At 49.5% G+C, this 27,343-nt stretch overlaps 1 protein-coding gene across 7 annotated transcripts in view; it reads right to left on the bottom strand.

The window, feature by feature from the left end:
• Positions 1 to 27,343, bottom strand: part of NCOR1 (nuclear receptor corepressor 1) — a 2,268,409-nt gene that overhangs the window by 834,532 nt on the left and 1,406,534 nt on the right. For all 7 annotated transcript variants that reach the window (XM_069615218.1, XM_069615220.1, XM_069615222.1 and 4 more), the window contains one exon: positions 662 to 1,019. In XM_069615218.1, coding sequence (XP_069471319.1) covers positions 662 to 1,019 — 358 coding nt within the window. The remainder of the gene's footprint in view (positions 1 to 661; positions 1,020 to 27,343) is intronic.

The following is a 27,343-nucleotide window of genomic DNA, read 5'->3' as shown; positions in this document are numbered from 1 at the left end:
TCCTGACATGAGGGGATAGATGGAAGACACAACTACAATATGGTCAAAGAAAGCAAAAAAACCTTGTGGCAGTGCTATTTGTGGATGCTAGCCACCTTTAGTACCCATTTGCAGTAAACTAGAAAGTGCACATGTAAAACATTACAGATATCACTTCTGCCACAAGCTTTTCTGACGCGCATATAAAAAGTGACCAAAAACCTAAAACGTTATAAGGATATCAAGTATCCTAATTGGGCTCCATGGTAAGGTGGTGTGTGCAATTGTAAAAATACAAGAATTCCAGAAAATAATCTGTTTTTCAGTACTGACAGTCTTGTGGAATAATCAGATTCCCCATAACAATGAGCAAAACACAAGGTTAATGAAGGTGGGGGCTTTACGTCCCTTCATTAAGTCAGGACAGCTCAATGAGCAAAGCAAAAGGAAGAGTGTCCCATAGAAATCTATGACGGCAAAAGAGCAAAAAGAACATCTTTCCCAAAAATGAGTACATAAGTCTATGCCCTCGGGCTAGTGGTTGTACCATCCTCAACACAGGGTGGTACAAAATTGCCTTAAAAAGACCAATCAATATGAAAAAGGAACCACATTGATTTGTAAAAGACTGGTCAGAGTTTGCTGTATATATGCATTTATTCGGTCAATATGACAAACATACCTTCTGCTGCCCTTGACAAGGGAGAGCTCCTAGACATAGGACTTGGATAATTCACTGGGGTTCTCCTTGCACTGGAATCATCGTAAATGCTAGGGCTCAGCTGAGACTTTGAGGCTTCGTGCAAAGTTGATCTAAGCACAGATGGATTGGAGCTGACCACTGAGGTGTGTCGTGGGCGCATGGTGTCTGCCGCCTTAGGGTCCTCATATTTCCCACGCTCCACCACCTTCAAGTTCTCAGGCATCATTTCAATTTGGGCCATGCCCCGGGGTAGTTTGCTTGGGCCTGTAATTAGGGATTTTACATTGTGCTTGATGGCAGACTGGCTCGAGTTACCGTCATATTTGATGGGTGTACCCTGTGTAGAACATTGAGAAAGCATAACATGTATTTAGTGTTACATTTAAAGCAATAGAATATTTCCAGGCCATTGCTTAAATAATAATGATTAAAACCGAAATTACAAGCAAATACTTAACAAAAAAAGATTTCCTATCCGAATGATTCAATGCACAAATTGATTTTGTTCACTGATTTTAGATAGCCAAGATGGCTTCAGAATAAATAAGATTTACAAAACCATCAGCTGTGTGGAAATTCTAAATTATTAAATTGACATTTAGAAATTAGACAGTTTTGGGTTAGCAAGGACACGTTTCTTACCTGTAACTGTTGTTCTCCAGTATGGGTCTGGCCTGGATTCACATGCTCATGAATAAATAATACATAGCAGTACATACACACACAACCACAGGAGGTGGCAAGGCTCAACAGAAGCAATTACTCGTACCTCCTCACCAGGCTCACCTTTAAGCAAACAGGTTGCATAGCACTGCTTGGCCGATCCTGGACTCCAATAGAGAATCCCTGTTGATGCAGTAGAATCTTGTGAAAGCGTGCATAGACCTACATGTAGCAGCCCTGCAGATGTGCAGCAAGGGCACACCAGACAGAACGCCGTCGTCACAGCTATCGCTCTGGAAGAATTGTCTCTTGGACGGCAAGGCAGCAGTCGGTTTGCTAACCGGTGACAATAAGTGATGCAGCTGGCGAGCCTCCTGGAGATGGAAGCCTTGGACAATGCCTTCCCAGGGTTCACAGAACCTAACTTCAGAGCACGTGCCACATCCAGCGAGTGCAGAGTCCTTTCAGTCGGCGACGAAGGCGTCAGAAAAAACACAGGCAACACCAAAGGTTAGTTGAGATGGAATTCCGACTGAACCTTCGGCATGAAGGAGGGGTGAGTCCGCAGTACTACGCTTGTATTGTGGAAAGTCAGATAAGGGCGCTTGCAGGACGGTGCCGGGATTTCACCCACTGTCCTGGCAGAGATGATCAGCATGAGGAAAGTAGTCTTCCACAAAAGTTACTTGACAGGGGCTTGATGCATAGGTTCAAAGGGGGCCCCCCATGAGCCTCATCAGTACCATGTTGAGTTCCCACGCCGAGGCGGGCACCTTCACCGGCAGGAACGATCAAAACAGTCCTTTAAGGAACTCCTTGACCAGACAGTGTGACCAAAGCGAAGACAGTCCCAGGGACCTGGTGTAGCGGGCGATATTGCCGCCAGATGCACCTTGATGGAGGTGTGCGCCAGCCCCGCCGAGGCCAAAGACATTAAGTATCGAAGGACCTGCAGGGCTGTGAGGGTTGATCTTCTGTGTCCGGCACCACGTCGCAAAGAGCTTCCAATTGTGCCCATAGCACTTAAGAGTCAATGATCTGGCCCTAGTAAGGACCTCCCTGCAGTCCGCCGGGAGCTTGTACCCACCGAACTGTAAAGCTGCAGGAGCCAAGCCTTCAGGTTCAGTGACCCTAGGTCAAGATGTAGGATTGTGCCTTCTTCTGCGGTGAGCAGAACGGCGACCACTGGTGGTGACGTCGACAGGTTGAGAAGGTTCGGGGACCAAATCTGCCTCGGCCACGCCGGGGCGACGAGGATCATCCTGCACCGGCACCGTTTCAGTCGATTGATGACTTGCAGCAGGAGGGGCAACAGAGGAAACGCGTACAGATACAGGCCTTCCCACAGGAAGGAGAACGCGTCCCCAATGCTCTTCGGCAGGTGGCACCTGCTGGCGAAACACTGGCATTTGGAGCTCATCGCCGTCGCCAACAGGTCGAACCGGGGCCTGCCACACTTGAGGAAGAGTCTGTCCAGTTCAACCTGCCGAAACTCCCACTCATTGTACGAGCGTAGTTTCATGCTGAGGGAGTCGGTGATGGTGTTCTTCACTCCCGCCGGGTGAAAAAGAACGAGGAACATGCCCTCGGAGACAGCCCAGTGCCACAAATCCTGCACCTCTCTGGAGAGCACCAGGGACCTGGTGCCCCCCTGCTTCCAGATGCAGAACAATGTGGTGGTATTGTCCATGAAGACCCTCATCACCTTGCCCTTGTGGGACGGGAGGAATGACTTGAGGGCCTAGAACACTGCCTGCAGCTCCAGGACTTTGATGTGGAGGTACTTCTCCCCCAGTGTTAGGGAGAATTCTCATTTATGGCTAATTTCCCTCACCTAGTGAGTCCCCCAGCAGCTTTGCTGGACTTCTGGAGTTTATTTTTTTCCACTTGGTAAGAGTGAGAGCTTTTCCCCCACTCTTACCTGTGTTTTGCTATGCGTTTCCATCTGTTTTTGTGAGTCTGGACTCTGAAGTACACCACTTCAGTAGCCCCCTTCTTTGTGTGCGTCACACAGCACCTTCAGTGCCGTGGCACAGGGTTGTCTTTGAGACTTCCCTCGACTCCATTTCTGAGGTGACTACTGTCCCCCAGAAAAGGGTAAAGTTACCATTAACTTTACTTTGTCAATCTACCACAGATCCAGTACACCCCATCTTCCATGGAGAAATGGAAAGGGTTAACTTGTATCCCTTTTTATCTTTACCTCCTAGAACATTGTTTCGGTCTTTTAACATTTAGACTTGGCTGGTGGCAGTGGTATCTACCCTAACTTTTCTACCACGATTATATTAGATAAACGTGGTACTATCTTGGCTATTATATTAGCCTCGAACATAAACCCATTTGACCAAATCGTCTTTCTTTTGGCACCGGTTGGGTTTATTCGCCATTTCTTTTTGTTTTCTTGTGTTTTACTTTGTGCGGCCAACCAGGTTCGCCTTCTTTGTTCACCGTCTTTTGGCGGGTTTCTGCTCCGAAGCCCTCCTCAAGGCGCCTGGGTGTCTAAGTGGGCTGAATGTGAGGGAGGGGTGTAGTCACCCACTGCACAGGGTATCCTAGGAAACCCAAGTCGCACTGTCATGATTGGCCAGGGTAGTTGTCCGGGCTGGACAACTACCCCCGCTGGGAGACTGACAGCCAGGCTGCGTGAATGGTTTTTTTTTGCATAAAAGGCAGGTCTCTTGGGCTAGAAGTTAGGGATTCGCCACTGGAACTACAAGGAACCGAAGAGAAACAGAGAGAGAATGACGGCTGCAACTACCCTGTCCCGGTGAAGCCTTGCTGCAGTCCTGAGCTGTCTGCCCTTCAACGACTCAGAAGATCCAGTCCGGAGTCTTCTTCCCTTGAGCTTGGTGGGGATAACCAGCTCATCTTCTTCAGCCAGAGGATCCTCTTCCGTGGTCGAAATCGCTGCACACTGCTGTAGTGGTCCGGATAGCCACCTGAAGAGCCTCTCCTGTTTTTAAGAAGCGCACCTTTTATTCCGTGTCGCTGCTGCCGGCCTCATCCCTGTGTGCAGCAGACCCCCTTCAGACATCCTTCCTTCTCGACAAAGCTCCAGGAATCGTGGGTCTGCGGGAAACCAACAGGAACAACTGCCAGGGCACCAGCTGCACCATTGGAACAAGGTACTGTGTTCTGTTGAGGAAACTGGGTGAATCCCTTTTCTTCATTTTCAAGGCTTGCCCTTGTCTTCCCTCCTTCTTATAACTTTTTCTTCCGAACATTGACAATTTCAAAGTACTTTTGGCTGCGTTGAATCGTGAACTGTCTGACCGTGTGATCTTCGGCAACTGGCTCCGACCCTTTGACTTTTGAACTCCTCTCTCTGAGTGTTTCTTGATTCTGCCTGCCTAACCAAAATATTGCCTGTGATTTTTGCCTCCAACTCCCTCTGGGTATCTCAGGTGCTAAGTGTGTTTTTGCCCCAGTAGCATTTCATGTCACGGATACGCGTTTGTTTAGTAGACCGAACTGTCAAAAAGTGATCGCAATCGTATTCGCAGTAACGTGTTTTGTGCCTAACACCGGTTCATTCCAACACCGGGTACTTACCTTGAGACTTACTGTACAAAGTGAATTGGTTAGTTGTAGTATATTTAACGTGTGGTTTTTATTGAAGTTTCATAGCAGTGTTGTGTTTATAACGAATGGTTTAAAAATAAATGTACTTATATTTTTCTACCTGAAACCTTGAGTCAGTGTTTGCTTGAGTCACAGTAATTGTGGTCCCTTTGTGTAATCTCTGCTACTGCTCATAAACTCTTGAGATAAGCCTGGCTGCTCTGCCACTGCTACCACTATGAGATAGTAGTACAGGCTTGTACCAAAGGTAAAACGTGCATCACCACCTGTAGTCTTAATTGTGTGTAGTGGTCCCTAAGGGCACAGCACAGGATTCTGCCTAACACCCGGCAGCCACAGGCATCTAGCGTGGAGACGTCCGGTATAACCCCCAGGTCCTCCAGGGAAGCGTCCATGGTGACCGTCTCCTGGAAAGGAGGTTTCTGGAAATCCGTGCCCCGGCGATGTTGGAGTGCACGTCCCACCACCCTATCGCTCGATGGAACTCCTCGTAGAGGACAATCGGCAAAGCTTGCGGACATCTGGATCCCAACAAGGGTCCAGAAACTGCTGTAGGGGTTGCATCCAAAATCTGCACAGTCTGATCAGGTAAATACACAACTTCATGCCGAGCAGCGACTTGATGGTCCTCACCGGGGCGATCTTCAGTGCCAACAGCAGTCGCATTTTGCCCAGAATGGAGGCTATCCTGTCCTCCGACGGAGACGCCAGGCAAGAGACCGTGTTGAGCCTGGACCTTAGGAACAGAGCATCTTGCGATGGAATCTAGCAGGACTTTGGAAGTTTACAGAGAACCCCAGACAAGTGAGCATACCGACAGTCCTCTGTGTGATCGACGGCGATCTCCTTTGATTTGGCACGGATGAGCCAGTCGTCGAGGTATGGATATACATGTATCCCTTGTAGTCGCAGAAGGGCCGCTACTGGTGCCAGGAACTTCGTAAAGACTCTGGGTGCCGACTTCAGTCCGAAGGGAAGGGCCTTGAACTGGTAGTGCTTCCCTTGTACGTCGAAGCGCAGGAACTTGCAATGTATATTGTGAATGGGGACGTGGAAGTACGCGTCCTCCAGATCCAGCGACGACAGGAAGTCTCCCTTCTCCAGTTGGCAGAACACGTGCTGCAGTGTGACAATCCTGAATTTTTGGGACCTTGTGTACTTGTTAAGTCATCGTAGATCAAGAATGGGCCTCCAGCCCCCTGGCTTCTTTCTCAATAAGAATTATCTGGAGTAAACTCTGGAGCCCCGGACTCGCTTTGGAACCAGCTCTATCGCTCGCTTTTATCACACTCTTTTTTTAACATGGCCCAAACCTCCAGCCGCAGCTGAGGGATGTGCTGTTCCTGTCGAGCCACCAGTGGTATCTGCAGAAACCTTCGCTGAAACTCCAAAGTGTGTCCGTAGGTGAGAGCATCCAGCACCCATCGATAGGTGGAGATGTTTTCCCACACGCTGTGGGGTGCACGGGTGGGGGCCCCCGACGTCTTGGCCGGTTCGTTCCTGCTTGGAGGCCAGTGCACCACACCTTGGGGAATTTGACAGCCACCTCTGAAGGCTTTGGAACTACCTCTGTAGGCCTGCTGGGTCGAGGAACGGGAGGGTTGCCAGTACGTGGACGTTGCTCTTCCGAAACCTTTCGATGATCTGCCCGACCTCCATCTAGAGGAATAAAAGGACGGACGGTGCTGTTGCAGAGTGCCCAGGGCATGGGCTGTCTCTACGCCGGTCTTGATGGCCTGTAGTGACACATCGACGGACTTTCCAAAGAGATTGGCCCTGTCGAATGGCATGTCCAGGACCCTAGTCTGAACATCCTACCTGAAGTTGGGGGCCTTCAACCAGCCACAACGATGAAGGCAAACCCTGTTAGGGAGAATTCTTATAAATGGCTGATTTCCCTTACCTAATGAGTCCCCTCAGCAGCTTTGCTGGATTTCTAGGATTTATTTTTTTCACCTGGTAAGAGTGTAAGCCTTTTTTCCCACTCTTACTTTTGTTTTCACTTTATGTGTGATCTTGAGCACTGGAGCTTCACCTACACCTTTTCATGTGTGTTACACATCACCTTCAGTGCTGTGACAGAGGGTTGTCTTTGAGACTTCCCACTGACTCCATTTTCTGGGGCTGACTACTGTCCCCCAGAAAAGGTACATTTGCCATTAACTTTATTTTAAGTCACTTTAAACCACAGACCCAGTACACCCCATCTTACATGGAGTATGGGAAAGGGTTAACTCTGATCCTTTTTTTCTGTGTCTCTTGGAGCATTGTTTTGCTCCCTTTACATCAAGACTTGGCTGGTGGCAGTGGTAACTACCCTAACTTTTCTACCGCGGTTATCTTATATAACCATGGTATTGTTTCAGGCTATTATATTAGCTATTAGGGAGAATTCTCATTTATGGCTAATTTCCCTTACCTAGTGAGTCCCTCAGCAGATTTGCTGGATTTCTGGGGTTTATTTTTCCACCAAGTAAGAGTGTGAACCTTTTTCCTACTCTTACATGTGTTTCGCCATGTATATTTCTACTTGTGTGATCTTGGGCTCTGGAGCCACACCACTCCATGAGCCCAACTTCTTGTGTGTGTTACACAGCACCTCAGTGCAGTGACACAGGGTTGTCTCTTAGACTTCCCACTGACTCCATTTCTCTCGGGCCGACTACTGTCCCCCAGAAACAGGTAAAGTTGCCATTTACTTTATATAGTCATTTAATCTACAGACCTAGTACACCCCATCTTACATGGAGTATTGGAAAGGGTTAACTCTGATCCCTTTTTGTCTGTACCTCCTGGAGCCTTGTTTCGCTCCCTTAATACTAAGACTTGGCTGGTGGCAGTGGTATCTACCCTAACTTTTCTACCGCGATTATAGTATATAAACGTGGTACTGATTTAGGCTATTGTGTTAGTCTCGAACATAAACCCGCTTGACCAAATATACTTTATTTTGGCTCCAGCCGGGTTTAGTCGCCATTTCTTTGTGTTAACATCCTTCTTGTGTTTTACTTTGCGCAGCAAACCAGGTTTGCCTTCTTTGTTCCCTGTCATTTGGCGGGCTTCTGCGAAGAAGCCCTCCTTTGGCATCTGGGTGTCTAGGTGGGCTGAATGTGAGGGAGGGGTTTAGTAACCCACTGCACAGGGTCTCCTTGGAGACCCAAGTCACACTTTGTGTCCATTGGCTGAGGTGGTTGTCCGTGCTGGACAACCCCCTGCTGTGTGATTGACAGCCAGGCTGTGTGAATGGGGGATTTTGGCATAAAAGGCAGGATCTTGAGCTGGAAGTCCGAGTCGACACTGGAAATACAAGAACCGAAGAGAAGCGGAGAAGAAGATGGCTGCTGCAACTCCCGAGTCCCGGTAAAGCCCTGCTGCAGTCCTGAGCTATCTACCCTTCAACGACAAAGAAGATCCAGTCTGGACTCTTCTTCCCTTGAGCCTGGTGGGATCAACCAGCTCAACTTTGTACAGCCAGGGAATCCTCTCCTGGGTCGAAATTGCTGCACAAAGCTGTAGTGGTCCGGATAGCCATCAGAAGAGCCCTCTCCTGTTTTAAAGGAGCGCACCTTTTATTCACTGTTGCTTTGCTGCTGCTGGCCTCATTCCTGGGTAGTGCAGATCACTCCAGACGTCCTTCTTGTCCCCACGACTGAAGCTTCAGGAACCGCGAGTCTGCAGGAACTACCAGGAACAACTGCCGTGGCACCAGCTTTCTTCATTCGAATAAGGTACTGTGTCCATTTGGTCGTTCTCTCCGTCCGACCTTGAGGAATCGGGGTGAACCCTTTTCCTTACCGAAGGCTTGTCCTTTCTTGCTTCCCTCTTATAACTTTTGCCTCCCTTTGACAATATCCAAGTACTCCTGGCAAAGTTAATCTCCAACTGTTCTAATCGTGTGATCCTCGACAACAGAGCCCTGCTCCATTTGACACTGGCCCAGACCTATTGACTTTATCTGCCTCTTAGAATACATCCTCTGATTCAAGTGCCTTGACAAAAGTATTGCCTATGATTTTATCCTCTTTTCCTTGGTTTTTATTCAATGTACTAAATGTGTTATGACTACGGTTACAATTCTCCCCGCGGGGACGCTTTTCTTTCGTAAGACCGAACTGTCATTACTGTCAAAAAGTTAACGCTGCTTAAACCCCCGGTAACGTCTTTTGTTTCACAACACCGGTCTGTCAAATCCTAATGTATTTACCGTGAATTGACCTGAACCAAAGGAATTGGTTGTGTGTGGTATATTTGGAGTGTGTTTTTGTTTAATAGAAGTGAAGTGTTTTGTGAACAGATGGTTTAAAAATAAATGTAATTCTATTTTTTAACCAGAAACCTTGAGTCAGCGTTTGTTTGAGTCACAGTAATTGTAGTCCTTGGTGTAATCCCTATTACTCCTCATTTGCTCTTGAGATAAGTCTGGCTGTTCCGCTACTGCTACCACTAAATGTGTAGTACAGGCTTGTACCAAAGGTGAAATGTTACCACCACTTGTGGACTTAATTGTCTGTAGTGTTCCCCAAGGGTACTGCAGAGGATTCTGCCTAACATTAGCCTCGAACATAAACCCGCTTGACCAAAAACATTTTGTTTTGGCTCCGGCTGGGTTTATTCGCCATTTCTTTTTGTTAAAGTCTTTCTCGTGTTTTTCTCTGCGTGCCAAACCGGGGACGATTCCTTTGTTCGCCGTGGCGCCTGAAAGTCTAGGTAGGCAGGATGTGAGGGAGGGATCTTCGGATCTCTGCCATGGGTTCCCTTAGTAACCCAAGTCGCACTCCTGTTTGATTGGCTGAGGGGACTGTCCTTGCCAGGACAGCCACCCTGCTGTGTGATTGACAGCCAGGCTGTATGAATGGGGGAAAAATGCATAAAAAGCAGGTCTCTGGGACTGGAAAGGCACAGTTGCCACTGGCACGAAATAATCAACGCAGATGGAAGATGACCCCTACAACGACTGAACTGCCCGGTGAAGCCCTGCTGCAGGTCCGAAACTTCAGAATCCGACGACAGAGAAGATCCTCCAGGAAACTTCTTCCCTTTAGCTGGTGGGACCAACCAGTTCGCCCAAACTGTAAGCCAGGACCCCTCCTCTGGTCGAATTCGCTGTACATAGCTACAGTGGGCCGGATAGCCAGGAAGGTCGTACCCTGCTTGGGTTTTAAGGAGCGCACCTTTTATTTGTTGCTTTGCTCTGGTGCTGGTTTCTTCCCTGGGTAGTGCAGGACCCTCAAGTCTTTCTACTTGTCAGTCCGACAATCGCTTCAGGAAACGTGAGCCTGCAGGAACTACCAGGAACGTCCGCCTCAGCTACAGCTTCCTCTCCGTTTTAAGGTACTGTGCAAATCCGGTTGATCGTTTTGTTCAACCGCAGTGAAAGTGTTCGAAATCTTTCTCCAATCCGAGGGCTTGTCCTTCTCTTCTCTTTGAACTAACTTTTCTATCAACCAACCTCGTCCGGAAACCGTGCCACAAACTTTACCGCAAACTACCCTGAACTGTGTGATCTTGAGCAAAAGACTTTGACTTTGGCCCTAAGAGTTTTCTATCTGATTTTATCATTGTAGTCTCTCTTGTTTGCTTGCTCCAAGTATTTACCTGTTGGTGGTGATTCATTTCTGTTAACTTTTGTCTTTCCCTCCCTTTTAAATTGCTGGAGTGCCATTTTGCTCCCACTTCCATTTTGTGAGCTTAACTTCTCTGGAATTTAAGGGGAGCTGTGTGGTGTATTAAGAGTGTGATTTTTAAACCGCTTACTAGGGTGTAATGTTATACAACTGAAGAGTGAAATAAATGTATATTCTTTTACTTGAAAACCTTGAGTCAGTGTTTGTCTGAATCATAGTAATTGTTGTCCTTTGTGTAACTATCTGATACTGCTCACTTACTCTTGAGAAGTCTGGCTGCTCAGCCATCGCTACCACTTTAACTGTGTAGTACAGGCTTGTACCAAAGGTGAATTTGTACTGTCACTTGTGGTCTTAATTGTGTGTGGTGTTCCCAAAGGGTACTGCATATAATTCTGCCTAAAAGGCGGTGTGACCATAACGACGACCGTCCCGGAGTTCTGGTGTAGCGGGAGATAGCCGCCAGATGAACCTTGATGGAGGCATGAGCCAGCCCCGCTTTGGCAGGCGACAGCAAATACAGCAGCACCTGTGGAGCCGTAATCCGTAGAGGGTTGATTTTCTGTGCACGGCACCAGACGGCGAACCTCTTCCACTTAGGTCCATAGCATATCAGTGTAGATGAAGCCCTGGCCTTGGCAAGCACCTCCTTGCATTCCGCCGGGTTATTGTATCCTCCAAACTCTTGGGCTGCAGGAGCTAGGCCTGCAAGTTCAGCGACCCTGGGTCGTGGTGCAGAATTGCACCTCCTTCCCTGGCGAGAAGATCTGCGACCATTGGAAGCTTGACCGGAGGGGACGCTGCCATGCTGAGATGGTCCGGGAACCATATCTGCATCGGCCACGCCAGTGCGACGAGGATCATCCTGCACCGGGACCGTTTGAGTTGATTGATGAGATGAAGAAGCAGCGGCAGGGGAGGGAACGAATACAGAACCAGGCCGTCCCAGGGGAATGAGAATGCATTTCCCCATGCTCCCTGGCTCTGGAAACCTGCTGGCGAATCTCCGGCACTTGGTGTTAGTCGCTGTCGCGAACAGTTCGCTCTGGGGATTGCCCCATCTGCGGAACAGGTGATCCACTTGGTCCTGCAGAAGTTCCCACTCGTGGCAAGAGCGCAGCTCCCTGCTGAGAGTCGGCGACTGTGTTCTTCACTCCTGCCAGATTAAACAGGATGAGGAACATCCCCTAGGCTACGGGCCAGTGCCATAGGTCCTGCGCCTCTTTGGAGAGCGCTGGGGATCTGGTGCCCCCCTGCTTCCTAATGTAAAACATCATGGTGGCATTGTCCGTGAACACCCGCACCACCTTGCCCATGAGGGATGGGAGGAAAGACTTGAGGGCCCAAAACACTTCCCGCAGCTCCAACACGTTGATGTGCAACGTCTTCTCCTCCAGTAGCCACAGGCCTCTTGCGTGAACTCTTTCGGTGTGAGCTCCCCATCCTTCCAGGGAGGCGTCCGTCGTGACCGTCTCCTGGTGAGGTGTGGTCTGGAAATCTGCGCCTCCAGACGGATGTGTGCAAACTCCCCACCACTGTATCGCTCGACGGAAACTCTTGTCGAGTGTGATCTTGTCCTCGAAGCTTCCAGACACTGGTATCCAACGGGCGTCGAGGAACTCCTGTAGTGGACGCATCTGTAGCCTGCACAGCCGAATGAGGTATATGCATGACATCATGCCGATCAGAGATTTGATGGACGTCACCCTTGCAATCTTCAGGGCCAAACGCCGTTGTACTTTGCCCAAGATGGCTGCTATCCTCTCCTCCAACAGACGCCAAACAACACTGTTGAGTCGGGATCCCAGAAACAGCGTGTCCTGCGATGGAGTCAAGCAGGACTTTGCATAGTTCACGAGAACCCCAAATCCGTCAGAAGGCAGACGGTCCTCGCCGTGTGGTCGACAGCGATGTCCTTTGAGCTGGCCCGAATGAGCCAGTCCTCCAAGTAAGGATAGACGTGGATCACTTGTAGACGCAGCTGCGTCGCCAGGCACTTGGTGAAAACCCTTGGCGCCGACTTCAATCCGAAGGGAAGGGCCTTGAATTGGTAATGCTGCCATTGAACCACAAAGCGCAGAAACTTGTGATGCCCCTTGTGAATGGGGATGTGGAAGTATGCATCCTCCAAGTCCAGTGACGACAGAAAGTCCCCTTCTTGCAGCTGTCCAAGCACGTGCTAAAGAGTCACCACCCGGAACTTTTGGGACTTGATGTATTTGTTTAGATGACAGAGGTCTAGGATGGGCCTCCAGCCACCGGTCTTTTTTTAAGAAGAAGTAACAAGAGTACACTCCGGAGCCCCGAAGCCTCTTTGGGAAGAGCTCTATCGCGCCTTTCTTCAACCTGGCCAGCACCTCCTGCAGCAGCTGAGGGATGTGGTTTTCCTGCCACGCCACTAGTGGTATAGGGGACACGTCCATTGAAAAACCAGGGTGTGTCTGTGGGCGATAGCGCCCAGCGGTTGGTGGAGATGGTCTTCCACATGCTGACGAAGCTCGCCAGACGGCCAACCACCGGGGTGCACGGATGGGGGCCCAACGCCACGGTTGGTTCTTTCCTGCTTGGACATCGAAGCGCCGCCTTGGTGAGCCTGGCGACGATGACGTCCTCCTCCAGACTTGGAGCAGCCCCTGTTCTCCTGGGCCGACGAGCGGGAGGGTTAACGGTAAGATGAGGCACCTCCACTGAAACCTTTGGTGGATCCCTGGGAAATGCCGCCTGAGGTCCGAAAGGACAGCCGTCGCTGCTGAAGCGTGTTGAAGGCACGAGCCGTCTGTGACCGTCTTGATTGCCTGAAAAGACTCATCTGCAGCCTTCCCGAACAAATTGTCCCCGTCGAAGGGCATGTCCAACATCCTCGACTTAACATCCTGATGAAAATTAGTGGCCCTAAACCAGCCTTGTGGATGAAGGCAAACGCTGTTGCCCATTTGGCGGAACTCCGTGTCGGCGATGTAAATGGTCACCGCGATGGTGTGGTCCGGCACCACCTCGCCTTCCTGTAGAATTTACAAAGCTTCCAACCTCTTGGCGTCGGGAAGGAAGTCCAGGAGGGGAGCAATCTTGAACCACAGCTCCCTGTCGTATAGCACAACAATGGCAAGGGCTTGGGAGGCCTTGATGGTTGTCGCCGCCGATGTGATAACACATTGCCACATGGCATCCAACTTCTTCTCCTCACTGTCCGTGGGGGCAGGGCGGGAGGACGACCACTGAAGAGGAGGAGGAGCCAGAAGACGACTTCTTGGCTGCTGCCGAAACCAGAGTCAGCCAACGGTTGGGTCCACAAGCACTTGGACGCGGCGTCTGGCACACTGTACTACTTCTCATAATGGTCCCTCTTAGCCGGGGCCGTGGAAGGGTTCTTCATGAGAGCCAACCCCTCATCCCAAATGTCATCCAGGAGTGGGACAGAAAGGACGGTCTTCCTCTTGGCCTCACGGCGCTGGTATAGGAAACCTTCTTTCTTCTTCTCCTCAGGAACGAGCTGGAAGAGCTCTGAAGCCCTGGAGATCATGGCGTGAAACTCGTCTCATCGGGCGGCGAAGATCTGGAAGGTGTAGATGGGAGGCCCCCCTCAACCCACCTTCATCGTCCGTTTCTTTGTTGTCGCCATGTCAGGCTCTCTCATATCCATCGGGGGGTGGCGGGTGAACTTTCCTCTTATTGGTCAGTGGTTCCCCCGTCGGTACCGGCGCCACAGGAGGGGCAGCCGGTGCAACAGGCATCTTCATCTGGAACTCCGAGACCATAGTATGCAAAACTGAAAGAATGTTAGCCGAGATATGCCCAAGTGGCCGCTGACCAAATATGAGGTCAGACCATAGCCGGGCATAGGAGACCTACAATCAACGTCTCCTCTAACTATACTCACATTCTGTGTTTTATGGACATAACTACATGGTTTCCTTCACTTACTAGGAAGTTTTTTGGGAAATGTACTAGCGTTTTGTTTATGCCTTGGACACCTATGAACAGTTTTTTCACTGTTTTTTAGTTGTAATTATGTGTTTCTTCAGTACTATGGTTATTATGCAGATAATAACACTTAAATATATTGCAAAAGAAAAAGCATCAGCGAATTAATAATAAAAAGCTAATCATTTCAAAAACTAAGTGACGTGTTCATTAGCAGCAAATGTTTGTTTCTAATGATGGTTGCCCCATGAGGATGGACTTCCAAAAGGGTTTAAAACCGGTTTGCATTTAAATGTCTTTGCATGTTCTTGAATCATAGAGGGTAGGACAACCCCCGAGTTATAGATTTTCAGTCCCTCCAGTCCTCCGCGCTCCCGGGCAGCCTCTTTGTGTTCAATCAAGTGGCCGATGAGGCAGCTGCGTCGACTGAGGCAGAGATGAAACCAGGGACTGAGGCGCATGCTGGTCGCCCAGGCCTCCACCGTCCTGCTGTTCCTCGACGTTGCCCTAGTCGGAATCCTTGCCATAGGTCCTGCTCTCGACACACCTCTCCTCCTGGAGACTACCGGGCCCCCCACTTCTCTGCGACCAGAGGGGACGGTTTCGGTGAAATGACTGGAATCATCTACTTCGGTGTCTTTTCTATGGGCTGAACGGAGGACTCCCTCCTAGCAGGCAAGGATAATCTTGCCGTTGCGGCCGCATCCTGCGGGTCTGCCACGCGGCATTCGCGAGTGACGCCACCACCCCTTCGATGGAAGGCTGGGCCTTTGTCAGATGTACGTGGGCCTTCACAGTCTTGGTCAAACCCGCGGCCTTCTCCTTAGGGGGCCTTCTCCGGTGGGCCGGTCTTCACCTTCTCCTTGAGTTTGCAGGGATGGTCCGACTTCCTCATTGACAAAGACCACAAGCGTTGGCTGGTAATCGAAGCCGCAGGAGACGCTGTACGTGCCCTGGCCGCCGAGGATCCCGTTGCAACAGCGCTCCCGGTGAGTGGACTCGCGGTGCTTAGCCTTTTGTTGGGCCCCTGTGGGAGGAGCGCCCTCAAAAGGTCTTAGACCACTCAGTTTTCTTAGTAGCCGGGGAGGCATGCTGCTGAGACCCACCCAGAGCAGGGGCCTTGGCCTGCAGCCACTCCTTGAGCCGCCTATGCTGATCCTTCAGCGTGTGGGGTACCATCTCCTGACAAAACGCACAGTCGTCCTCCACGAGGGTTGGGTCCTGGTACATGCAGTAGAGGCACTTGGAATGCTTGTCGTCCGAGAAAACATTCTGCAATCTGCAGTCAGAACAAATCTTAAAAAGGGGAGCCAAACTCTTCTCCTCTGGCATGTCAACACGGCGTAGGCCTTGAAGAAACTTCTGGACTCCTCGACGAAGAAACTATTTTTCTCCAGCATGGGTCTGGCATGGATTCACATGCTCATGAATATTCTCTGGTGTCAGGCCATGAATCCTCTGTAAAAGAAAAAATTGTTTCACTTTCGAACTGTATTGCTCCTCTAAACCAATCACTGAGCTCTTGGTCATACTGCCCGCAGCCAATGACTGCCCTCTCTCCAAGCCCCTTCTCTGGCAGCCATCTTCAGATTTGGTAAGCACGTAAAGTGATTTATGAACAAGAAGAGCTGCAGAGGGGACGGCAGGAGGGTTCGTACGTGATCCCATGCCAGACCCATGCTGTAGAAATGAGTTACTCACCGTAGTGACTATTCCTTAGTCCCCTTTCCTCCATACTGCATGGGCGGGAGACGGAACCTTTTTCACCAGAAGAAACCACCTTTCCCTTTAAATTTAGAGGTCTGGGGTGCGGCACTGGGAGCATGCACTACCCGGCACTGGGAGCATGCACTACCCGACTCTGGCCACCAGCGCCGCCACTCAGTTCGCATTGACAAGTCGATAATAGTTAACATTGCCAAATGACACCAAGTATTATTAGGCGGGAGGATGGTGGGAAGTATGGAGGAAAGGGGACAAGTCACTCCATACTGCATGGGAGATTACAAGTGAATGAGCCCCTGGGTGGAGAGGAGACCCTCCTTTAGCAAATAAGTTCCTTAGAACCGCCTATATGAAGGCCGCATCCGATTTAAAGCTGGTGTCCAAACAGTAGTGCTTACAGTAAGTCGAAGGGGTGGCCCAGGTAGCTGCCCTGCTTATGACTTGCCACAGAACCTGCTGCTGGAAGGCGATGGCAGTGTCCTTGGCTCTGACCGCATGAGCTTGCATGTTGGCTGGCAGTGGCTTGTGATGCCCCTCATAGGCCTCCTTGATGGCTGCATCCATCCATTGTGCAATAGAAGACTTGGATGCATGATAACCAGGTCTGGAGACCCCAAAGGTAACAAAAAGCGTGTCTGACTTGCGGAAGCCCTTGGTCCTGTGCAGATTGAATTTCAGAGCGCGTTTGACATCCAGAGAATGCAAGACTCTCTGAACCTCATCCTTGGGGTCGGCGAAGAACGTAGGTAAAACCATTTCCTCGTTTAGATGAAACGAGGAAGGTACCTTAGGTAGGAACGCTGGGTAAGTCAGCAGGACCACGTTGTCATTGTGGAAAGTGGTGTAAGGCTCTGAGGCCACCAGAGCCTTGATCTCGCTGACTCTGCGAGCGGAGGTAAGTCCCACCAGCAACGCAGTCTTGATGGTGACCAGCCAGATGTCCGCGGACGCCTTTGGTTCAAATGGTTTGTGCGCCAATGTGCCCAACACCACATTAAGGGCCCACATGGCGTGTGGCCTCTTTATGGGCGGATAAATCCTGGACAATCCCGCTAGATGTTTGACAATCTGGTTGAAGGAGAAGACCTCCTCCTCCGATTTCTGTAGTCCCCTATGGCTGCCAGGTAGATGCGACATGTGTCCACCTGAAAGCCTGAGTGCGCAAGTTGCGCTGAGAAGGAGAGCACGGCGTCCAGTGTACACATAAGGAGGTCAATCTCGTTAGAGTCCACCCAGTGACAGAACCTGCTCCATTTGCTTTTAAATTGGCTCCTGGCATCCTGAATGATCTCCAGGTTAGCCGAGTTGAGGCCAAAGGGTAGCACCTTATACTGGAAATGACAGCCCATGATCCTGAAGCGTAGGAAAGAGCGATGAGGTTGCCAAATTGGGACGTGCAAATAGGCGTCCTTCAGATCCAGGGATCACATCCAGTCTCCCCTGTCTAGTGTACTTGCAATGAGTGCTGGCGTTACCATCTTGAATTTCTGCAGAGGGAGGGAGAGGTTGAGGGTGGATAGGTCCAACACAACTCTCAGGCCAGCCTGGTTCTTGTTTTCTATGGCGAAAATCCTGGATTAGAAGCCTAAGCCTCTCTCGGAGGCTGGTACTTCTTCCACTGCTTGGCTCTTGACGAGCGACCGGATCGCCGCCAACAGAGTTGCCGTACCAATCTTTGGGAGTGGAGGGGAGGAGGCAAGAGAGGGAGGTATCGCTAGGCGGTACCCCTTGGATACTACAAAGTATCCAGGGGTCCATAAAGTTCTGGCACCAGAAATGCATGTGAGAGGCAAGCCTGCCACCCACTGGAGACACGTGGACCTGAAGGGACGCGTCATGCCTTTTTACTGTGTGAGGCTGCTGCTGAGGAGGGGGACTGGAATTAGCCTTTGCCCACCCCACTTTTTGATGCTTGTGCCAGTGCTGACTCGGCGAGCAGACAGGTTCTATCAACCTCCATTCCTGGAATCCCCGGAACCCTCCAAACACCTGCCACTTGACGGAGCGTTGATGCGACTGGGTATACGCCTTGGGTGTGGCCTTCGTCAGGATAAAGGCTTAGCACTCGGCGAGCTGTTCTTTTTATCTAATTCCTCGTCGGTGGTAGAGTGGAAGAGGTCACCTACCCTCGAACGTAAGGTCCAATATGCGATCCTGGACGTCGAGGTTAAACTTAGGAGCCCGAAGCCAGTCCGTCCTCAGGTTCCAAGGCGATGCAGATGGCCCGGCAAGAGATATCAATGTGGGCCACTGTGGAATCCATGATGTCCTGCGCTATCAGCCTGGATTCTCCTAGACCCGCCTTGAAGCATGCATGGCTCTGCACCAGAGGTTCCGGAAGGAAGTATGCAATTTCCGGCCACAACCTATGGTTAGCAGCTGCCAGCAAGTCATCCGCGTTGGCCTGATGCAGGTGCAGGGAGGCGTTTGAGTACAGCTTCTACTCATACGCCTCCAAGATCTTCTCCTCCTTGCCTAGCAGCGGCGTGGACGAGGTGGCCGAGTGTAAAGATTTGAGGGAGTGTCTGTACACCTGCTCTCTATATGGCACAGTGGAAGCACAGAGTACCCTAGCCAAGATTCTCCATTTGGTAACGTTGGACGAGCAATCAAGGCTTAAGCTCTCAGGAGGTGATGCAGGCTAATTCTTAAGTACAGTGTAGTCTCCAAGCACACACAAAGGAATGTCCACACACTATGTTAGTGAAAACACAGTCTTTATATAAATAAGGCTCAAGTTATGTACACAATCACAATAACACACTTTGTGCTCATGATAATCTAAAATGGTAAATATGTACAGTTTCTATGTGGCACCATAATTACTCTTTAATTCCATTAAAATGCATCAACTGTACTCAGTTCAAATGTCATAAAAATCAGTTAATAAAGTGAACCAACAATAGACATAAAAGGAAAGCAGGTTGGTTAAATCAATAGGCAGAATACTGGGCCCCAGTCCATATATTGTTCTATACAAGTCTTATTTCCTTCTAAAATAGTTCTACCACACCAATGTACCTGGAATAGCAGAGTTTGATGTCGGGTCGTCGATGGATCCTTCTTGAGTGGCTCCCTTTAAGGCAGGAGTCACGGATCGTCGAGATCCCTCGAAGAAATGGTGAACAACGGCATCCAGGCAGCAGCTTCAGTCCTGGCGGTGCTCGTCGACGATGGGTCGTGGACATCCTGCGAAGATGAGGTGTGCGGTGCACCTTGACGGTGATAGTTTGTTGCCGCAAAGAGTCACTGAAGAACTTTGACACAGCCAGGGTGTCGAGTCATTGGCGTCTCTGCGGTCTTTGGGTGGCGGGACACCCACCGGCGGATGCTCCTCGGCTCGTCAGCGGCCTCGACGTTCTCTGGCGGGACAAAGCTGTCAGCAGTGCTGGCAAGAGCGTCAGTGAATTCAAAGTGTCTTAATCAATGGAGCGTTGCGGCTCTGATCATCGGCGGCTCGGCGGCAACCGGTTCTCGCTTCTGGGCAACACAGCTTCAACGGGCCACCAGTAGTTATAGCAAACCTGTGAACCCTGGTCGCCGACAGTGGATGGCTGTCCAGTGCTTCTCCTCGTTCTCCTCAGCGGTCCCCGTCTCCGGTTGAGAGTCTTTCGAAGGCTGGCTTGCAGGGCGTTTCGGTGAAAGGTAACGGTGCACGATGGTCCCTCGTAGCTCAGGAAGAGTTCTCCTAGCCATGTCCTCTCTTCGATCAGTCTCGACGTCCCGGCGACTTTCAGATTGCGGTGAAGGCAAACTTCTTCTTGGGGCTTGGCGGTCAAGATATAGCATCAGTTTCGACTTCAGCTTCTGAACGAGTTCTAGCAATGAACGATATACTGTTTGGACTCTCATTCATTCTGCTGGGTCACATTCAGGCAACCAATCACTCCGATGGGTATTCAGCAGGCAGGCAGCCAATCAGGCTCACAGGGCATTCAGGCCATTCTCCTCCCCCTCAGACACTCACAACAAGGAATGTGTATTGGGACAAGTACCCAGCCATTCAGCACTCCACAGTGCTTCATACCAGTTTCGGGCAGGGCTGTCTGGGTCTGTGTCACATACCAGAAACTAGACACCCATAACAAGAAGTGCATATTGGTCCCAAACTATTCACCCAGGTCCCACCCACAGAGTGTACCCACAACATACAGTCACTGGGAAGGCTCCAGCCAGTCTGGCCTGGACTTCCCCCACAATACCATATATGGAACTTCCACACAGCAGCTAGTCAGGGAGAAAGGACAGAGCCAGGGCTTCCCAGGACTTTGGGAAAAACAAGGTAAAAGGCAATAGAAAGCAAGAGGCCACAGGGGCCATCTTGTCTTCTATTACAAATCAACTGATTCCGATGGCAGGACCTGGGCATCCCAAAATGGAGGATACCCAGAGCATCTGTCAAATTCAGCATGGAGCTGCCACCAGCCCATACCCTGCTCTGTGGGCCACACACAGGTGCCCAAAAACATACACTAGGTGTACAGGGTTGTAACTCCACCCATGGGTGCCATAAAGGTATCCCAAGGGTCTGTACACCAAACCAAAAACAGGAGGACTCCTCTGCAGAAAATAACACAAAACATACACGAAAAAGGACTATAGAACAAGGACAGGGAGGCCCTGTCCCTCCAAAGCATTTCCAGCATCACACTGACGACTGAGGCTTAGAGTAAAGTGACGCCACAGCAATCACGGAAGAATGCGGCTGGGGGTGGGTTGATGGCTTCTCCCACAGCTTAGCCGGGTTGGACATTTTCCTTTTTGAGGAGGAGCTCGATCGTTAGCTGGCGATGGAGGCAGATGGTCATCGCGCCCTGCCCATCGTGGGACACCCTTGCGACGCGATCCCGGTGGAACCTGACTTTCAGTGCTTGGCCTTGTCTTGGGCCCCCACAGATGGGGCGCCCTCAAAGAACTTAGAAGCCCGCTCCTTGGACCGGTGTTTCTGGGTGAGGCATGACCCTGCTTGGGGCACGGGGCAGAGGCCTTGGCACTTAGCCACGCCCCCAGGCTACTGTGCTGATCCTTCATCGTTTTCTTGGAGAAGCCGAGGCTGAGGTCTCACTCTCCTTCCTTGTGGTCTGGTCAAGAAAGTAGAGGCATTGGAGGTGTTTGTCCTCTACCAACACGTTCCTTAGCCCGCATCTGGTGCAGGGCCTGAAAAGGGATCTTCCTTCCTTTCTACTTCGTCATGGCCGGAGGTATGGAGTGGGACCGATGGCCTTCTGGAAACTTCGAAGTAAGTTCGATGATCCCCGCCCTTAAGGGGGGCTAAAATCCACCGACAAATGGATCTCTGCTGTCGGCAGATAGAGAGAAGAGAACACAGGCTCTTTGACAAAAATCGAAACTTTTTAAATCGGAGAAAAACTCGAGGACTCCCAACACTGAAATGTGCGGTAAAAAATATGAAGATGGCAATTCGCAGACTGGAATGCGAACTGCCCGACGGCGCCTGACACTAGTGTGCGAATTGCGATCGTGCCGATTCCGGCGGTATTATCTGGAGTTGCCAAAAGATGGCGGATTAGACTTCACCTGTACACGTTACATTATTCAGATAATCTTCTTATACGAGATGAACAGGCCTTCAGCTTTTTGGACTCAATCTAGGAGTAGGATCACCCATTGTGTATTGGGAAAGTATAAATACTTAAGAAAACCACGGCCAGTTATCCATGGGTCATATTCATGACCACCTCAAACTCAAGAATCAATAACTAATGCAACCAAAAAAATGCTGGCTGTATTTATAAATATTGTCATTACGCCCTGAAGACGGCCTAGTCAGGTTGAAACACATGTTGGCGGGACATAGTTCTCTATAGGAAGGCGTGGTTTAGCTCTTTATTTGAAGTCAAACACAAGTGTTTCTTTTGTTTTACATCTCAACGCATGAAGATAACGTTGTATGAAGTCAATACAACTGTACATTGAATTGTATCACAATACAGAAATTTATTTTTATATACTTAGACAAGGTCTCTGATCTTTACTCACTTCTTCAAACTCAAAAATTAACACAACCAGGTTTGATACTAAGATTGTATTGAGCACAGTCTGTGTGGTTAGCAACACTCCCGACTCTCAACTGAAAGTAATGTGTAAAGTCAGGAATCTTACTGTAAAAGGAAAGAAAAATTAGTCGATTACAAGGTTGTTGAAACACCAAAGTTTGGGTAGTAGGCCTAAAACACCTACTAATCCAAGCAATGTGGAAATTGATAATGAGGATGATAGTTCAAAGTTTAACTCTAATGTCTTAGTAGAGTCAGAGGAGGTAGAGGAGTCCCAGGATAGGAGCCCTTCTTTGCCTCAGCCTGCCCTTTTTTTCAAACCATGTCCACTTGGAACCCACAAGGTCCAATACTAAGTCCGGAATATGTGTCTCATGAAGCAATGAGACTTGAATTGGCATTTAAAAGGTTGTAAGCTCAAGCTGAAGCCAAACATCAGGACATCAAGCTATGGAATTGGAAATGTAACATGCTTTTGAAATGAAGTTTCTCTCTTGAACATGTTTCCCTCCTAGAGTCCTCTAGGTATTCCAGTCCCAAGAGGCCCCGTCTGCCTAAAGAAGCAATGAGTATGTATAATGTGAAACTTGCTATTTTGGATTGGTTGGGCGCCTTTTTTAATACAATCATGTGATTCATGGTCTTACAGGCAATCTGCATTTATCTATGATAGTTTAGCATGAGCTAATCCATCCACTAATTCATGTATTCATTCATTTTGTATCCATTTAGCACAGGTCATGTTGAAGCACTGTAGTTTGTTTTGATTATAGCAAAACCATGTCATTATGTACACTAGGTATTATGTATAGCACATTGTAGTGTGTTTGTATGCTCTAGATATCGTTTGCTTATAAGGCTTTCAGCTGAGCGCAGAGAGAGAATTGTTTTCGCACGGAACACAGTGTGTAAATGTATTGATAGCAAATACAATCTTGGCAGACTGTCAAATCCTTTAGCACAGAGAAACACCCTTGGTTGGCTGACTGCAGAGAAAAGTTTTCGTTCCTGCAAGTTAGACTATCTAGATGCAAGAGAGAATGTTAGCGATAGGCTTGCGGTTTTGTCCTTAGAATATACGAGATCATGTCATATCAATGTGTTCCAGTATATGATTATGCTGGCTGAAATGATGTATGCACGCACAAAATATAGTATGCACGTAATTTGAAATGCCATGCTTTCTACGCACACAAATACACAATGAATGCGTTATTGCTCTGTATAAACAGTGGCTGTTCTGTTCAGTAGGATAGGTTAGGACCAGCGAGCTAGAGGGGGCTGTCTCACAGCTGGTTGAGTGAGAAGGGAGACAGTCTCACAGTTTTAGCCTTGGAGGTTGGGGTTGATTGCTAATGCACTCATGCTCTACGAGTGCTGCTTGTTAGTGATTAGTGACCTTCTGTCATGCATAAAATGAAGATGTTTGTTTATTTGTTTATTATTTGTAATGCGCAGGCATACCCTCGGGTAACAGTGTGCAGCATTTACATGAGATTGCGAAGCTTAGTTACAAGAGTAAGAATTATGTACATACACATAATATATATTTAGAATAATGACAAGAATATATACATACATACATAGGGCAATAGTAAATACAAACAGTGGGCCGTATAATATGTACAGATGGCAGAAGTGTGGAGACTATGCCCCTGGGAGTGTTAGTGGGCCTTTGTTTTCAGCCATAGAATGAGTTTAGATCGGAAGTTCTGATCATGCGAGTCCATTCTGAGAGTTGGCGGTAGGGAATTCCACAGCTTGGCTGCTTTCACTGGGAAGCTGTTACCCCTATGGTGGAGCGTTGGAAGTTAGGTACAGAGAGGCAGTCTTTATAATCTCTGTTCTTATAGGTCTGAGGGAGGTCTGTCTATGAAATCTATCAGTCAGATAGTTAGGTTCTTAAGGGATTTGTGGGTAAGTGAGGCAGTTTTTAGAAGAATGATGGGGAGCCAGTTGTTCTGTTGGCAGTGTTCTGTAATACGCTCTCGTCTGGAGATGCTCAGTGCTGCTCTAAGAGCGTTGTTCTGGAGAGTTTGAAGTTTGCTGCCTTAGAGGGGGCCTGGGGACTTTTCCATTTTTGAGCCAAGGCCATTCTCCCAGCCAGTAACATAGCCCTCGTCACCCTGGTAAAGGACTCAGAGTCGCTGTCAGGCAAAGGAGTGCCCAGAAGAACTTCCAAGGGGTGAAGAGAGGGGCACGTTCCCAGACAGCTCTTGATCAAACTAAGCAGTTCTGCCCAAAAAACCTGAACAACCGGGCAATCCCACCACATGTGGAACCAAGTACCACGAAGAGAGCATTCCCTGGGACACATTGGAGATACCTTGGCAAACATCCTAGATAAGTTAACTGGGGGACGGTGCCACGAGTGGAGAATCTTAAAATTATGCTCCATAGCTGCTGTATACAAACCCCCCTCAAAAATAGATCTAAAGACCCCCTGCCATGTGCGATCATCCAGGGCCAAGCCCAGCCTTTCCTCCCAGATGCGCTTGAACGGCTGTCGACCCTCTAGGTTAGCTGTAACCAGCACGTGGTAAATCTTAGACAGAGACCCCTTCCTGGAATTAGCATCGACAAAAATGCACTCAAACGAGGTTAAGGGACGGGACAAGTCCGTCCGCCCGCCAACCAGCCTGGGTAAGGATACCTTTAAGCCGCAAGTATTCAAAGATGGAAAGCGGCTTTTCACGCAACACCTCTGACAATTGGACAAACTCAATAAAATCGCCATGACGAAAGAGCTGCGTCGCCCTCTCCACCCCCTGATCCGAACACGACTGGGTCTCTCGAAAACCTCTGGATCCCAAAGTGATTGGGGGACCCCATAGAGAAGAAATGGGAGAAGGCCAAGAAGAGAGGAACTTATTATCCCTATTAGGCTTCCAGGACGCCCACAGAACTGACAAAATTGGGTGTAGTTTAGCCCTCTTCGGTAGGGAACACGGCTGCGCCCAGAGTAAATTCCTAACTTTGAAAAGGGGGACCTGAACATCCTCGACCTACGTCCAGTATGTCCCAAGGTCGTCCCTCAGATGTTCCAGCATCATCCTCAGCTGGGCTGCCTTATAATACAATTTAAAATCAGGAAGACTGAACCCTCTGTGAGACTTTGGGAGGATCAGGGTGGAGTATTTAACTCTTGCCCTCTTGCCATTCCAAACAAATCGCAAAAGACGAGATTGCAGCGAGTCAAAAAAGGACAATGCAAGGAAGGGACGAAAAGAGATCAAGAAGACAGGGGAGTATGTTCATTTTAATCATAACCATACACCAAAACCAAGAGAGTGAGGGGTTCCCATCTTGTCAAATCACTAAAGATCTTAGCCTGAAGGGGTAAAAAATTAACCTCATACAATTTTTTTAAATCTCTAGGGATATTAGTGCCTAAGTACCTAGTTGATTCCCACTCTACTCTCATCCCCAACACCTCTGATTAACCACTAATTTCTCGGTCGAGCCGCCCCATTGGCATAATACATGATTTGGATACATTGATGCTAAACCCCGAAAACGCCCCAAAAAGACTAATCAGATCTAGCAGGTTCGGGAGGGATCCATGGAGCCCGGTCAGGTACGCCAAAATATCAGTCTAACAAATTCCCTCAACACCAAGCATCTCTTAGTAGGAGAGTTCAGGTCCCGCACATTTAAGGACCCCACCGACACCAACTGCAGAGAATCAGCCATAAGAAAAGCCAAATAAAACTTCCGCCTCCACAAGGGAGACTAAAGGAATTGCCCGACCCCCCGAACTCAGTGCCCATATGCAGCCCCAATAAGGACTTGTGTAACCCCAAAAACCAGGTAGACCCGAAAGCAAGAACCCACCCCAACCCCCAAAAAGAATCCCCACTTCAAACATCCACCCCCCGTACCCTTCCCCACCAAACCAAACCACATCCACCTCCCACCCAACCTATCCCTGAGCACCTGGAACGGTCGTGACATCCAGCTGCCGCACCACCAGGCCGCCAAGGATCGCCTTCACCGGGGTGAATTCTGCCAACTGAAATCTGAAATTCTGGGCCCCTCCTACCAAGGAATCACAACCCAGCAGTTCAAACTCCTACAACTAAGTGAAGCCCTGCGGACCCATCCCAAGTGAGTCACAACATTCTTAAACACAGCGAAATAAACAGCCAGATGGTCCAGGGCTCACAACCATTAATCGGAGACAGGACCCTCCACATCAAGCGCGCGCCGTCAACTGCTCCGGGGAGGGAGGCGCAACTGTTCTGTACTTCCTGTGCCCTTGGACTCGGCACTGCCCTGAAGCGCCCTAAGGTTCCTTATGACTCTCCTCCCTCCCGCCTTCCACAGCGGGACCTGATGACATGGCCCCCATTAAGTCACTTGACACTTTCTGAATCTCAGACCCCGTAGTTAGGGAGTACTTATAGCCATCCAACTGAAACGTAAGTGAGAACGGGTGTCCCCACCTATAAAAGCACTCCCTTCGTTTGCAGCCACTTTGTCAGAGGTCCACACAGTCTCCGGCGGGCGAGAGTGAGCGGCGATAAATCCTGGTATATCGTTATTTTTACACCCTCCCACTCAATAGGGCCCTTTCTTCGCGCCAATTCCACGATCTTAGATTTCTCTACGTAGTAATGAAATTTGACCAGAACGGATCTCGGCCTACCCACATGGCCTCCCGCTCTGTGGGCTCGCTGGTGTTTTCTCAGTCAAATAGTTTGCTTATGATTGACTTGACTCTCAATGTAATGTCCATTTGGGTTCCCCCTCCCATTCCGGGATACCCAGAAACCTGAGGTTGGAGCGCCGCTCCCTATTTTCCAGGTTACCAAGCTTGAGAGCGACCTTCTCCTCTCGCCTCTCCAACTCCGCCAGGCGCATGTCAAATTGGGTCTCAAAGAGATCTGCCAAAGTCTAATTGGCCTCTAGGGCTTGGACCCGGTCCTCAACATCATCACCCTTTTTATCTAGAGAGTCGAGCCGTCTTCCAATGTCTGCCCTGAAGCCGCGGATCTCCTCCAACAGGGCAGCCATGTTCTGGCTCATGGAGTGAGCCTCTGCTGTCTCTGACAGACCCGCGGACTGCATACTGGCCCCCTCCAATGACTGTTCAGGGGCATGTCTAAACATCTGAAGGGACTGTG

Source organism: Ambystoma mexicanum, chromosome 9, assembly GCF_040938575.1.
Source record: "Ambystoma mexicanum isolate Mex_15411 chromosome 9, UKY_AmexF1_1, whole genome shotgun sequence".
NCBI lineage: Eukaryota > Metazoa > Chordata > Amphibia > Caudata > Ambystomatidae > Ambystoma > Ambystoma mexicanum.
This window is presented reverse-complemented; position numbering and strand designations above follow the sequence as displayed.